Genomic DNA, 14,961 nt, shown 5'->3' with positions numbered 1-14,961 from the left:
CCTCTTCTCTCCATGTGTTGTGCACATTTTTATATATATTTGTATTTTTATACAATATATATATATAAATGTATTTGGCTGCAATTTCGGTTATTGCAGCTTGAAGAATTTTTTTTTTTTTTTTTTTATTCATTTAGCAGTCTTATGTAATTTTTATTTTTATTATTATTATTTTTTTTAATAAAATATAAAGACAGTTTCATAGGACTGCTAAATGAATAAAAAATCTTGAAATTGCAGCCTAAGCAATTTAAAAAAAAAAAAAAAAATCCCACAATCCATGATTTTTAAGAAAAAAAAAAACAAAATTATATATAATAGAAACTGTAGCAGTAAAAATCAATAGTAATGCCATAAATATTCACTCTTCTAAATAATTTCAGAAATATGGCTGCTCAGCTATATGAAAAGCAATTCAGAAACTCACAACCGATCCTAATACTGTTGGAAGTTTTTTTTTTTCCTCACTTGGTTAGACTTAATACATTTAGTTTAATCCTTTATCCAAGTGTAAGCAAACAAAGTTTGCTCCTGAAGTATCTTCAGGACTGAGGCAACTTGTGGTAAAGGTGGACCAAGTTCTCATCACTACTTGTCTTAGTATCTCCCATAATGCAAAGCACATCTCCTTGTGGACATATATAATGCTGTGCATTAAGGGAAGGGCCACTAGTATCTCCCATAATGCAAATCATATCTCCTTGCGGACATGTATAATGCTATGCATTAATGGAAGGGCCACTACCCAGACTGGTTTTGACCTTTATTGAGGTCTTGTCAGTGTGAGCCAGACCCAGAGGTGGTGATACTAAGGTGGAAGCAATGGAGAAGTCATATTTACCTGTACGAGTTGCCAAAAGGTGTCTCACCTTATTATAAAAAAAAAGAGAAATATGTTGGAAGTTTTTTTACGCTTGGTTAGACTATAATACATTTAGTTTAATCCTTTATCCAAGTGTAAGCAAACAAAGTTTGTGTGTGAAGTATCTTCAGGACTGAGGCAACTCATGGTAAAGGTGAACCAAGCTCTCATCGCTGCTTGTCTTGGTATCTCTCATAATGCAAAGCACATCTACTTACAGACATGTATGTAGATGTGCTTTGCATGATGCTATGCATCGTTCTCTAAATCCAGAGTAATTTAATAATAAGGTGAGACACATTTTGCAACTCATATAGGTAAATGTGACTCTTCTTCATTGCTTCCACCTTAGTATCACCACCTCTGGATCTGGCTCCCACTGACGAGACCTCAATAAATGTCGAAACTGGTCTGGGTAGTGGCCCTTCCCTTAATGCATAGCATTATTCATGTCGGCAAGTTGATATGCTTTGCATAATGGGGGATACTAAGACAAGTAGTGATGAGAGCTTGGTCCACCTTTACCACGAGTTGCCCTAGTCCTTGAAGATACTTCAGGCGCAAACTTTGTTTGCTTACACTTGGATAAAGGATTAAACTAAATGTATTACAAACCAAATACTTCATGCCTGCTTAATACCATCTACGGTATATAGGGTACTTTATTTATCCTCTCCTTTCACACTGCTTGGATTTCGCTTCTGAGGATGGCTGTGATCCCTAAAGTTGGTTCATTCACATCTCTTTATATATGCATTTTGACTATTTAAGCAATATCAATCATTTTTTCATTTTTGAAAAAAGAAAAAAAAAAAAATGAAATTCCTATCCTTCTTTCTTCTTCCCTAAGAGTTGATTGCTTACAGTATATTTATTCATTTGTGATCTCATCATCATCAGCTTGCAAGATATTCTTCCCAAAAGTCTAGTAATTTATTGATTTAATAAATATATATATTCATATAAAAGATGAATATTTATATATTAATCTTTTATAGTTTGGTTTCATATTTTTCAAATGGTTTTTAATTCTCCGTTATATGACTTACCGAATTTTGATGTATTTTACTTATAGAATTACATAAATTGTCTCCAAAAAAAGTGGGTTAAATAAGGTGCTTCATAAAACTAAAAGCTTGCTATATCGTTTTATATATTATTTCAAGGTACAACCTGAATCTGAGGTTAGGATGCTTTAAATATTTCAGCAAAATTGAAAAGGCCAACTTTTATATCAAAACAACTTTCGAGTTTTGATATTAAATCACCAAGGAAAGATAACCTCTTGTGTTATTTGCACGTTCATGTAGTATGATTCCTTGTGTCATCTTTATTGTGACAGTAGGAATTATACATGGTATATTTTTATTATGTATTTTATTTTTATATTATACATATATATTAATTAGTATATTATTTAATAATAAAGTGATATATATGAAATATATTACTGGGAAATATATGACTTCTGCATTATTTTAACCTTGGCATCTCTTCTGGGTAGTGGCCCTTCCCATAATGCATATCATTATACACGTCTGAAAGAAGGCGTGCTTTGCATTATGGAATACTAAGGCAATTGATGTGAAGTCATTAGCCTTTACTGCTGCTGTATTCCCAAATGGAGGATTATTGCTCCTCATGGATCAAAGTGATTTTCTGGCATTTTTTCATTTCACATACTTTCGTATGCTAAGCCATAGCAACAAAGCTTTGCTGCCTTTGTCGATCTGTAAGGGGGGGGAGGGATCAGATAAGCCAGTTGACTTTTATTCCTTTTGGAATAAAAGTCAACTGGCTTTTCAAAGGCAGGAATCCAAGTGAAATATTTTTTATGAGCATGGTGATTGCCAGGACCTTGTGGCTTTATATAAGAATTTAAATTTTTTTGTTTTAAATACTTTTAATTTTATTTTAATGTTGATTTTACTAAAGAAGACAATCTCAGAAACAAACTTTGTGCAGTACTATTCATATAATAATTGCAACACACTTTGTATGATATATTTACATGAATTTTTCTTAACATAATGGTTACAAATGGTTCCAAACTTAATAAAAAAAATGGAAATCATGCACTCTAAATAATGTGAGTTTGATGAGTAGTGACCATGTTGTCGATTTCAGTTATGTTAATCATAATTTCTTTGGAAATGTGTAGAAAAGATTAAATGCAATGCATATATAAATGTTTTTTAAATCCCACCAACTAAAGTTTGGAAACCTATAGTACATTTATTACTAGTGGTAAAGTGAGAATTAAATAATCCAGTAACCCTGAATTTTCTCTGCTTGGGATCCTTCATACCAAGCAGAGAAAATTCATCTTCCACCTAAAGATATTCATAAACATTCATGCCCTCAACCTTTTGGTTGGAGAAAAGGTATGCTATCTACTCAGCGAACCGGCTAACAAATATAATAGTATATGTTAGGTAATGTATGTGAATGATTATAATTTTATTTTAAATCCTTGATATGAATTTAATGACTGTCTATAGCAGGATGCAAACCTGTAGTCTTCAGAAGGTTGCATTTTCAGAAGCAAGAAACATTTATAATGTATTTTTGGTCATATATGCATTAGCTTGTCTTTGTATGGGGCAGTCATATAACAGAAAGCAAAAGATTTGTATGATGATCTGATGAAATATGAAAAGCAACCAACACCTTTTGCTGTTGGTTGCTTTTCATATTTCAAACAATAAGAGTTGCTTTGCATTCCACAATCCCAACATAACTGTCAAGACTGCAGCTGTAGATCATGTCTCTGCTGATGAATGAATTTTCAAAGTGAACTTAGCAGAAGGTGGACACACCAAGTGGTTATAATCAGAAGTTGAAAACTGGAAGTCATGTTTCGATTAAGAGATTCTTGAAATGGTAGTCTTTAGCCTCCTATGAGCTTTCAACTTTGGCATGCAAGCTAAAGAAGATGTGGTTATGACGTATTAATTGTGAAAATAAAGAACTACTTTAATAGTAATTTGTTTTACGTATATAGTACTGAAATTTTGTGTAATACTCTTATGCCTTAATAGGTCCACGTGGTTAGCCTGGTGGCTTTGTGCTTCGCAACCATATGCCTGGGGAAAGCGTGTCCCAGGTTCGATTCCCGTCGAATACGTGAGGAACTTGAGGATATTCCTCAGCCATAGCAAGTTAGCCGGTCTTGGGCGCGGACAGTAGGGTTTTTCCACCAGTTTATCTGGCATTTTTCATCCCACAAGCAGGCAAACCGGCCTCGTGAGCATACACTGTTACAGTCAAAAATATATCCCCTCCCCTCCCCCTTCCCCCCAGCATCTGCCCCGGGCGGCACTTTGAACCTTTTTGAACTTTTTCAGTTAATTCTAAAATACAGTCTCAAGAACTCAGTTCCAAATATTGTAATACTGCTGCGAGTTTTCCTCACAATTGCTGTAAGTGCTGCTAGTTGTGAGAGGAGTTTTTCTAAATAAAATTGATTAAGAATTATCTACATACTATGAAATAGACTTTGTCAATGTCATCGACAATTTTGCTAACAGAAAAGCAAGAAAAATAACATTTTAGAATGTTGTAATTAAAGTTTTACTTAAAAAATAAACATAGTGTTTTAATTTATTTCCCTATACGTTGTTTTGACTTTTTGTAGTATTTTTGGTGTGTATTGAGAGCGGTGGCAAAAGCTTTAGCTACGTCACTGAGTAAACTTCAAAATGAGGAAATTGACAGTGAAACTTATTTGTGCCTATGTTTCCACAAAAGGTTCTCCTAAGTAAGAAGTGGAGGAATTTTTTTGAGTCATACAGAAATGTTTTGGGAAAATTTGAAGAAAATTTTCTTTACAGATGTGCACAGGTCTACTTGAAGAGAGGACATAAGAAATCAGAAAGCCTCATCAACTGTGTTGTTGATAGTGATATCTTTATGTTGGTACAGGAGACATGAGTATACAGAGAACTTGAAAGAGTAGCTTTTCCAGGTAAACTGTACACTCACTCACTAACAGGGAAAAAATGAAACATTTTGAAAACAAGAAACAAATCTTGGAGTCTGAATGGCAAACTCTAAAGAAAATGCTGATTAATTTAACTAGGGAGGCATGTGGTGAAATTATGTGCAACGATAGAAAATTAAATGCTATGGTTTACACAATAAATTAAGCAGTCCAGGAAAATGAAAAAAATATGATGTCCTAAAGAATACACAGAAAAATGTAAGAGAGCTAAGCTGTATGTAAGCTTAAGCTAAAAGTAGCTAAACAAAGGTCATGAGAAGATTTTGGTAAGAATATAGAAGATAAATATCATGAAGATGGCCAAAAGTTTTGGAGACTATTGAAAAGGCTTAGAAATGGAGCAAAGAATACCATAAAAGTAACCAAAAATGGTAAAGGTTATATGAAATCTGAAGATATGTCTGAAGTAATTGCTTTGAAAGACTGTTAAATGAAACAATCAGTGACAAAACCATACCTGTATATTTTCAAGAGGAATGCAACGAGGAGTACATTTCAATACTTGAGGTAGAAAAAGCCATCAAAAACCTGAAATATGGAAAGACAGTTGGAGTAAATGATATTTGACCAGAAATGATAAAGTATGGAGGTATAAAAGTTTTTGAAGTAGCTACACTGCATAATTCAGATGGCCTGGTCAAAAGGTTGAATTCCAGATGATTGGTGTAGAGCTCTCATAGTTCATATCTGTAAAAAGGGGAATAAAGCTGAATGTGAGAATTACAGAGGAATATCTCTACCAAGTGCCCCAGGTAAGATTCATGCAAGTATGCTTGAGAAGAGGCTGAGAAAAATTGTGAAAGAGAAACTTAGAGTAGAGCAAGCTAGGTTCAGGCAAAAAAGTGTTGGAGAGATCAGATTTTCACATTATAAGAAATAGTGCAGAAATCATTGGAATATAACATGGATCTCTATAAGTTTTGTAGATCTGGAAAAGCCATATGACAAGGTGCCCAAAGAAAAGCTTTTCAAAACAGTACGGTTATGTAGGGTAAATGAAGTGTCATACAGAGCAGTACATAGTCTATATTTAAGTTACAATCAGCAGTTAAAATTGGAGGGAATACAGGAAGATTATTTGATGTAAAATTAGGTGTAAGACAAGGAAGAACACCTCTACTTTTATTCATCAACTACATGAATTATGTTATGAAAAAAAATGGCATTAAACATATTAGAATCGGAGAAGTCGCTTAGCTCTTTGCTTTATGCAGTTGATTATGCACTGCTAAACATAACTAGTGCAAGTCTCTGTGGCTTCTCTATTTAAATTGAATAAGAGCTGTAAACAGTAGTAAAAAGATAAAAATTTTAAAAATAGGCAAGGACAGAAAACTTCAGTTGCATTCTCAATGAAGAATCTTTAGAACAAGTAAAATATTTCAGCTCTTTATGCAGTTTTTAGTGAAGATAGCAAATTAAATATGGAAATAGACAGCCAAATAAGTATAATTGATGTGGTGGTGAGCAAGTTGAATAAATTTATACGGAATAAGGGAGAAATTATTGGGCGAGCATCTCAAAAGTTAAGTGCTGTTGGTGACATAGACTTTTCGAAACTAATTCAGTGTTGTGAGTGCAATTTGTGTGCATAGCAGAGTGTAAGAGATGTGTTTGTGGAGAGAGAGAATGAATGAGAGATGAGAGAAAGTATGAATTTGTCAGAAGTGCAATATATTGTTGGACCCAGACACAAAAAATGCAAAGCTGAGTGAAATGATAGATGGTGTACATGAAATAAACAGAAATCAAATGAAAGCTAGAGAAACTGAGGGAGTGAAAGAATGCAAGAATGTAGAAGTGAAAGTTAGTGATAAGGGAGCGAAAGAAAGTATGAATGAGGAAATGGAAGTAAGGTGCAGCAGAACAAGAGGTAGCGAAATTGCAGGAGTGATAGAGAGTGAAATACAAGATTTAACAAAACAGTTATTAAAAATGAAATGAGCAATATGTGGAGTGATGTTAGACGTCTAGTGGAAACTAATGAAATTGTGCAAGACAACAGCATGAAAGAGTAAAAGAGGTAACGAGTGATTCCAAGATAGCAGTATACAGAGACTCCATAATTAGACGGCTGACTGCTGAGAGTCCATAAGGTCTGCTATCCATGGGAGAATGAATAGGATAATTAAGGCATTGAACATGAAGAAATGAGCAAAAGAGTTAGTCGTGATTATAGGGACGAATGATCTAAGTGGACATAAGAAGAATGTGAAGACGAATATCAAGAGACTGTTGAGAAGAATGAAAGATAACAGCGTAGTAGGAAAGGTTGTCAGTGTGTTGCCAAGGTATGACGATGATGAGTTGCAACGGAGACCCAAAATCATGATTGGTATGCTAGCAGAGCTGTGTGAGGAGAAGGGAGTGAAGTTTGTGGATGTATGGCATGTGTTTGAGGTAAGAATGAATTGATACAGGTGTGATGGGTTGCATTTAAATGGCTTTGGAGGTGTACTGGAAAAAGTTGCTGGATGAAAGCACAGTGTGTGATGCATGCAAGAGATCAGAAGAAAGAGATGAAGGGATAAATCAGGACAGTGGTACTGAAGAGATAGAAGTGTTTGGCGGTGGAAACAGTAGTAGTGTGAGAGATGAAGAGAGAACAGGGATGCAAGAGGAACAGGGAAATGGGGGGGGTAGTTCGGGGAGACATGGCAGAGGGAGAGTGGATGTTGAAAGTGGCAGTAAATGTGTGTGTATGAAGATGGAGTATATTGCAATGTGGGTGGGGAAGTTGAGACTGAGTAGATATATGTGGTAAGTGGTGTTAATGGTGATTGGCAAGTGTGGTGGGGTAATTACAACCAACACATGGCTTGGATAGGACTGGCTATAGACTTAAAAATGAACTCCTGTGTTTGTTTACGAATGCCAGAAGTATCAGAAATAAGGGGGATGAAATGGTTTCAGTGATTGAGTTTATTCACCCCAAAATCATTGGAATAAATGAATCATGGTTGAATGAAGATGATATCATAATAGGAATAGAAATTGAAGGATACAGTATTTTTTTAAGGATAGAAAGGGCAAGAAGGGAGGAAGAGTGCTGCTGATGATAACAGCACTCTTCTATCTTATAGTGGCAATTTGGTGTAACGTGCAGGTTGAATGGAAGACATATTTAGTTGGATGTTGTTATAGGCCTGGGAATGTGGAGGGTGGTGATGAAGAAATGTATAAACAACTTGGATTAGTGAACAAAGGAAGGGTAATTATTATATGTTATTTTAATTATGGTAGTATAGATTGGAATGAAGATATAGCATTTGGGAATAAGGAGAAAATGAATTTTTTGAGTTCTTGAGAAAGAACTATCTCAGGCAGCATGTGAAGGAGGGCACGCATGGATCAAGAGTTCTAGATCCTCTCACAATTTCATCAGAGGATGTAATTGTGAGAGGGGTCTCACACTTTCCTCCAGTTGGTGAAAGTGATCATGAAGTAATCACCTGTGTTGTGGCTAGTCATATGCAGACTTTTGCAAGGGAAGGATATATTAGCCTTATAATGTGGAATTATAAGGCTGGTGATTATGACAAGCTTAGGAGACAGCTTGGAGCTACAACATGGAATTAGGAGTTGAGTGATAAGGAAATAAATGCTGCTTGAGAACTGACAAAGAAATGCATAACAGCATCAATGTGTGAATGTATTCCAAAGTCCAAAAGGCTGAATAAAGTAGGTGTAAAATGGATAAATGTGAAGCTTAAGCATGAAATCTGGAAAAGAAAGTACTTTGGGTGAAGTATAAGATGAATAATGGTGATTAATCAGTTGCATGAAGAGTATAAAGAACAAGCCAGGAGAGTGACTTAGTTAGTAAGAAAAAAGTAAAGTATGAGCAGAAATTGGCAAATCATGCAAAGATAAACACTAGAGAGTTCTTTTTTAGATATGCAGCAAGAAGAATGATTATGGTAAGATGAATTAATGGATAAAGGCAGTACAGTAGTAACTGCTGTAGAAGACATTGTTGAGGTATTCAGTGATCAATTTATAAGTGTGTTTCATTGATCAGGGTGGAATAATGAGGAAATAAAGTGTAGAGGACATAAGAGGGGATGGCTTAATTGTGAGTAAGCAGGAGGTATTTGAGGAAATAAATAACCTTGATGTCAATAAGGTGATAGGATTTGATGACATATCACCACAGATCTTAAGGAAATATTCCAGGGAATTGGCATGCCTGTTTAACACGTTCGCTGCCAACTATGAGTACCGACCTCCTCTGCCAAGCACGAGTTAACCCTTGCTATAAGCACCTTAATTTGGACCCTTGGTTTGTGAGTAAAGTGGAGAGCACATCTGGGGGCTTAGAAGCCGTAGAAGAAAAATAATTTCAGCAGAAGTATAGTATATTATATATGAGCCTCAGAAGCCAACTACGAATATACTTATAGGTCAATTATCGACCTGTGCTAAACACCAGTTAACCCGTAGTATAACCTGTAATTTGTAAATCAAATTACGAATAGTACACTTTAAAACAATTTTCCACACACAATGGTGGTTTTTCCTGGCACACAGGACAATAATAACGTGTTTCCCGCCGTTGTTTGTTTTGTGTGCTTACTCGGCGTGGCTTTGTTGGGCGATTCTTTTTTTCTGAAGGTGGTAAAATTTCCAAATAATGTAGATCCCGAATCTTGCTGATATTCTGTGATGTTGTAAGCTCATCCATTCCAACAAAAAATGAGATAAATTTATCTCTAAATTTTAACGCATCATTACGTTTCCAGTAACTATATTATAAAATTTATGTGCATTTTGAATGTATATATCAAAAATGTGTATTGCCAATTTTTTTGGCCATCTAATTGTCTTTCATAAGGCAGAATAGTAAGAAAGCATTTGATCAGAAAGATTGATGCCTGACATAACCAAATTATGGTCCCTAACGATATTTGGTTTTAATTGAATTTTACCATTCTGATTTTTCACTTCAACCATTTCAGATTTGTGCATATTTGAAATGGAAAGAACTTCCCTCTTATCCTTCCATTTGCTGACTAAAACAGGACCTCTTCTTTGCCCGACAAATCCTCTCTTTAGTTTCTTCTGTATAACATCTGATGGATTGTTTTTCTATTATCTCGCAGCATTCCACACCCGTAAGTTTTTCTGTCAGTAAGAGATTCAGTCAGAGCTACATAATTATAAAAATTGTCCATATGCAATACATAACCGTCTAAATATTCTTCCATCAAGTGAAATACAATATCATATGTGTTACCCATTTTCGCTAAAGAGAATTCAGATTTGCCTATATAAATTTTTATTGTTATCACCAATCCATTCAATTTGCATAGTCCATGGAATTTCACACCATATTTATGTTTTTTGTTTTTTACATATTGCCGAAACAACAGTCTACCTGCATCACAACACCATTTACTCATCAATACATAAATTTCTGTTTAGTGTATAGCTATTTTGCATTACACTATTAAAATGATCTAGGACTGGTCTTAGTTTGTACAATTTATCGTTAGCTGCTTGGGAATTATCTGCGAAATGCAAATAACACAATAAAATTTGAAATCGATTTCGGCTCATTTTAGTGCACCAAAATGGGAAATTATAAAGATGATTTGTACTCCAATAATGCTCAATAGATGGTAAATTACAAGGACCCATATGAAGTAAAAGTCCAAGAAATAATTTCATTTCATTTCAGGTAGGTCTGTTGCTTTCCAGTTTGAAATTCTTTGACTCTTTTTGATCTGTGCTTGCCTTTGCTCAATATTTTGTAAAGCATATAAATTGCTTTGTTCAACTAAAAGTGTGAGAAAATCTTTAAAAAAAAAAGTTCAACCAACTTTTCGATACTGAAATTTGCAGTATCAATTTTAAAACCCATAGTAGTTTCAATAAAGTCAAATTGTGTGAGCTCTTATTCTGAATTTTCCCAATTAGTAAATGTTGATGCATTTGGCTGGATGCATACTTCATCTTCAGAATTTTCTTCATCATCTGAGTCACCTCTAGAGTCGTCTGTAGGATCATCTTTGGAATCGGAACCAAATAATTCATTCCATTCATCATCGCTCATATTAGTGTAAGCTTCTAATTCTTCATCAGTAGGCTTTCTTTTACTGGGCATGGCGTAATTGAAGGTTTTTAGAGACTAGATGCAATAAACACAGTTGTCAGCACATGTAATATATAGGTGAGGGTGATATGAGATTCTCGTAGTTGGTGTATGAAATAAAATTCTGTCTGATAAGCCAGCTACGAGATTACTCGTACTGACCTTGAAGAAATGAAAGTGCTTGGCTTGCAGTAACAAACTATGCCTGAGGAGCATGACAGCAAATGTGTTAATAAAACTTACAACAGCACAGGTTCCAAGGGAGTGGAAGGAGGGTAAAATTATTTCACTGCATAAAGGACTGTAGCTTCAAATTATAGACTGGTCTGTATATGTAGAATTGTGGTGAAGGTACTGGAGAGAGATTGGTGAGAAGTAGGATACAGGAATGGGTTGAAAACAGCAGTATTGTCTGTGGTTATCTGCATAGGTTTGTTAAAGGGAGATCATGTTTTACTAACTTACTTATGTACTATAACAAAGTGACAAATACCTTGTAAAGCAGAGATGCATATATAGTGGTGTACTTAAATTTTGCAAAGGCTTTTGATAAACTGCCACAAGGACCTGAAATTCGGGGGCCATGTTGCACAAGTTGTGAAGACGTCATCAGATAATGGCAGTGATGCGGAGGATCCTGACATACAGAAATAGAGAGCTTATGATGCCATTGTATATGGCCTTGATCAGGCCTCATATGGACTATTGTGCACAGATTTGGTTGCCTGGCTTTCATGGTGACGAGGATATGTTGGAAAGGGCCCAGTGAAGATTCACGAAGGTGGTCAGTGGTCTTTGGAATGTAGAGTACAAGGGCAGATTGAGAGAATGTAAGTTGCAGAGCCTCATGTATAGGAGGAAGAGGAGGGGGGTATGATTGAGACATAAGCTAGTCAGGGGTTGTTATCGGGTGTACATGGAAGAGATTTTTCATAGAATGGGGGGGGGGCAGGACAAGAGGTCATCGCTGGGAGGAGTGAGGAGTAAGTTCTTTGCATGGAGAGTGGTTGGTCAGTGGAATGCATTGCCTTAAATGTGTTGTGGGTGTAGTCACATTGAATCAGTTTAAAGCACATTTGAATGAGCATTGTGTGCAATAGTGTGCACCTCCCATGATGAATCTCTGACTCCATGGAGGTTAAATGTTAATAATAATAATTAGCCAAAACCTTAAACTAGCAGTATATACAGAAGACAAGATAGTAGTCAAACCAATTTTAAGTTATATATCTGAGTTGAGTTAGAAATAAGCATTTGATCAAGGTTAGAGACTATAGGTATGAGAATTCTCAGAAAAATTAATGGAGTAAAGAATAAAGGCATCAATAGCAGGATCATATTAAATATTAAGATACTAATTTTTAATGTGATCTCCTTTAATATGTTCCTTTAGGAAGGAACTTGACACTATTAGCATCCAAGAATGTGTGAGCTGTGCTAATCTAAGGTGGTGTGATCTCTTGAACAGAATGGCAGAGGAAAGGTTATCAGAAGAGATATTTGATATCATAATGGCAGGAAAAAAGCTAGGGGAGAACGAAGATCCAAGTGGAATGATGCTGTTAGGAAGACAAACATAAGATCTGACAATATTGGAATGCTGACAAATGGTAGACTAATTTAGTAGGAAAATTATTGATATGAGATTAATATTAATGTAAACTTAATCGGGTTGTACTGTCATAGTAGCCCATACCTGCCTTGAAGGTACTTATCAGAAAAATTGATTATGAAAATATATAGAAGCAATATTTGGGCCATGCAAAGAAAAAGTCCAGGAGGTCATCTCCTTTTGGTCCTTATAGCACCAAAGGACACAAGACTGAACACTGTTGGTTAAAGGTTGTTCCATTGCAAAGGAAACTTGTGTTAGGTTATAGTCTGAGTTAACAGGATGAGAATCGACATCTACAGTATATTTGGAAGAGAAGCTTGATAAGAAGAGATCAAGTGTGTCAGCTGATTATAAGAGGCTGTCAGGTATTCTGGTAAGGATTGATAATCCAAGTTAGGTACTGCTAACGACAAATGCATTAGCATTTGAGTTGTGAAGTTGAAGTTTTCAAGAAGGATGACCTCATTATTATAGTCTGACTGCAGATAATCAAGCTTTTAGAGAGATAGTCGAAGAGATCAATGTGGTTATTGGAGTTTGAAGAATGATAGAAGCAAATGAAAGGGATAAGTTGGTTTGGTGAAGAAATTTTGAGCCAAAGTAGATCAAACATGGTAAGGATCAGGATTTGAGATTTTACAGGGATGCCAGTTCTGATGAATGCACAAATGTAGCAGTTGTGGCAAAGGGAACTGTGTGATGTGTAGTTTTGGCAGTTGACCCGGATAATGTTGTTGAGATTGTTAACTAGGGTTCTGTTAGGAATAATAATTCCAGTTTATCTTTGGCTGTAAGTGGTGGTGCATATTGTTTATTGGCCACAGATGTTAGTGAAGTAGATATGGAAACTTTTTGGTAAGCAATAATATGGTTTTATTATGCTGCTTTTTTTTTCTTGTGGGAGAATTTTTATGATCTGCTACAGTAAAATTGTATATCTACCCATTAAGAAATTTAAAAATACAGACAGGTTATAGAACTTTTAAATTTGGTTTACTCTAGAAGTATGTGTAATGATTTGTTGCATTCTGCTCCATGTAAGAGATTTGAGTAACACAATTTGCTCAAATCTCTCACATGGAAATTTGATCAACACAACTTGTGTCCATGTCCATCGTGAACACATTAAAGCTGCATCCTTGAAAACAGGAAATATTGTTTTTCTCGGCAATGTTTAGCATAACTCTGAAAATGTCACATGCTATTGAGAAACTGAATATCTTATTTTCAAAGATGCAGCTTTACTTTTCCCCTATTTCTTATCTAGAGTATAATATGAAATAGGAAAAAAGTAAACTGGGAATAGAACTATTCTCCATAGTAAAGTGAAATTGACATAGTATCAAAGAAGCTTGGATGTTTGACTCTGATAGCTGTGGACGATCTTGAATTTAACTGTATTAGTTCACTTAACAGATATTTTCTTCCGTCATGGTGGTTTAATGACTGTTGACTGGGAGATATATCCAGCAGCAAACATTTTCTTGCTGTATATAGACTTTGCCAAAGTTAAGCTTTCACTAAGACTATGATTTCCTGAGCATTGCTGCTCTCGTTGTTTCAAACTTTCAGTTTAGTCTAGCTAGGTGCTAATGAAATGATTACAAAAGATTTTGTTTACAAAAAATTAATTCACAGAAAATTTACAGAAATTATGAACATCATAATTTCTGTAAATTTGCATCTCAACAGTTTTAATTTCTTATTCTTTGCTTTTTTGTATTATTTTAAAGATGGATGCTGATCAAGGAATTTCTTTCTTTGGTAAATTTATAATTTATTTTAAGAGCACAAATTTTGCAGGTCCATCCTTTAAGAATTTAGGAAAGAACTTATGCCTAGAACTTAAGAATATCTGTTCTAGAGAAATGCACAAAGTACATCTGTTTATTCTGTATGGCAACTGGACATCTTTCATCTGCCAACATTCACAGTTGAATCCCGAATGGAGCGGATATTCCCATTCATGTATGTGACATCTGAGGAAAGACGTGTTTATGCAGTTTTTCACCACTTGAAATCTCTGCATGCTAATAACATTTATTTACTGGTTATGCAAAAATTCAAATTCCCTCTATATAGGTTGCCATTCACTCTGTCTAGTGTTGCTGGAGAATTGAAACTGTTACATCTGTTCCAGCTATGCAGCCTGTTGTGAATTTCTGCAGCAGAACAATTTGCTGTCTATTATAAGGGCACATGAAGCTCAGGATGCAGGGTAAGTTTTTTTGTTTTTTTTTTAATTTTTGTGGTTTATTTCATTGTTAAAATGACTATATAAAATTTCATATCTTTAATTTAAAAAATTACACCTTTATAGAAAAAGACATTTGTGTTTATTATTTTATAATTCCATGGTAGCCAAATTTACAGCTCATTAGTCAGAT

The 14,961-nt window shown here is 35.0% G+C and overlaps 1 protein-coding gene across 1 annotated transcript in view; it reads left to right on the top strand.

Annotated features, from left to right (window-relative positions):
• Positions 1–14,961, top strand: part of LOC150096366 (serine/threonine-protein phosphatase 2B catalytic subunit 2-like) — a 308,592-nt gene that overhangs the window by 167,110 nt on the left and 126,521 nt on the right. The window contains exon 7 of the mRNA XM_090408945.1: positions 14,715–14,792. Within this exon, the coding sequence (XP_090265071.1) occupies positions 14,715–14,792 (78 nt within the window). The remainder of the gene's footprint in view (positions 1–14,714; positions 14,793–14,961) is intronic.

This window comes from Typopeltis vanoorti, chromosome 19 (genome assembly GCF_054136105.1).
Source record: "Typopeltis vanoorti isolate ZY-2024b chromosome 19, IOZ_Tvanoo_1.0, whole genome shotgun sequence".
NCBI classification, from domain to species: Eukaryota; Metazoa; Arthropoda; class Arachnida; order Uropygi; family Thelyphonidae; genus Typopeltis; species Typopeltis vanoorti.
The sequence above is the reverse complement of the archived record's forward strand: the minus strand, read 5'-3'. Positions and strand labels throughout refer to the sequence as shown.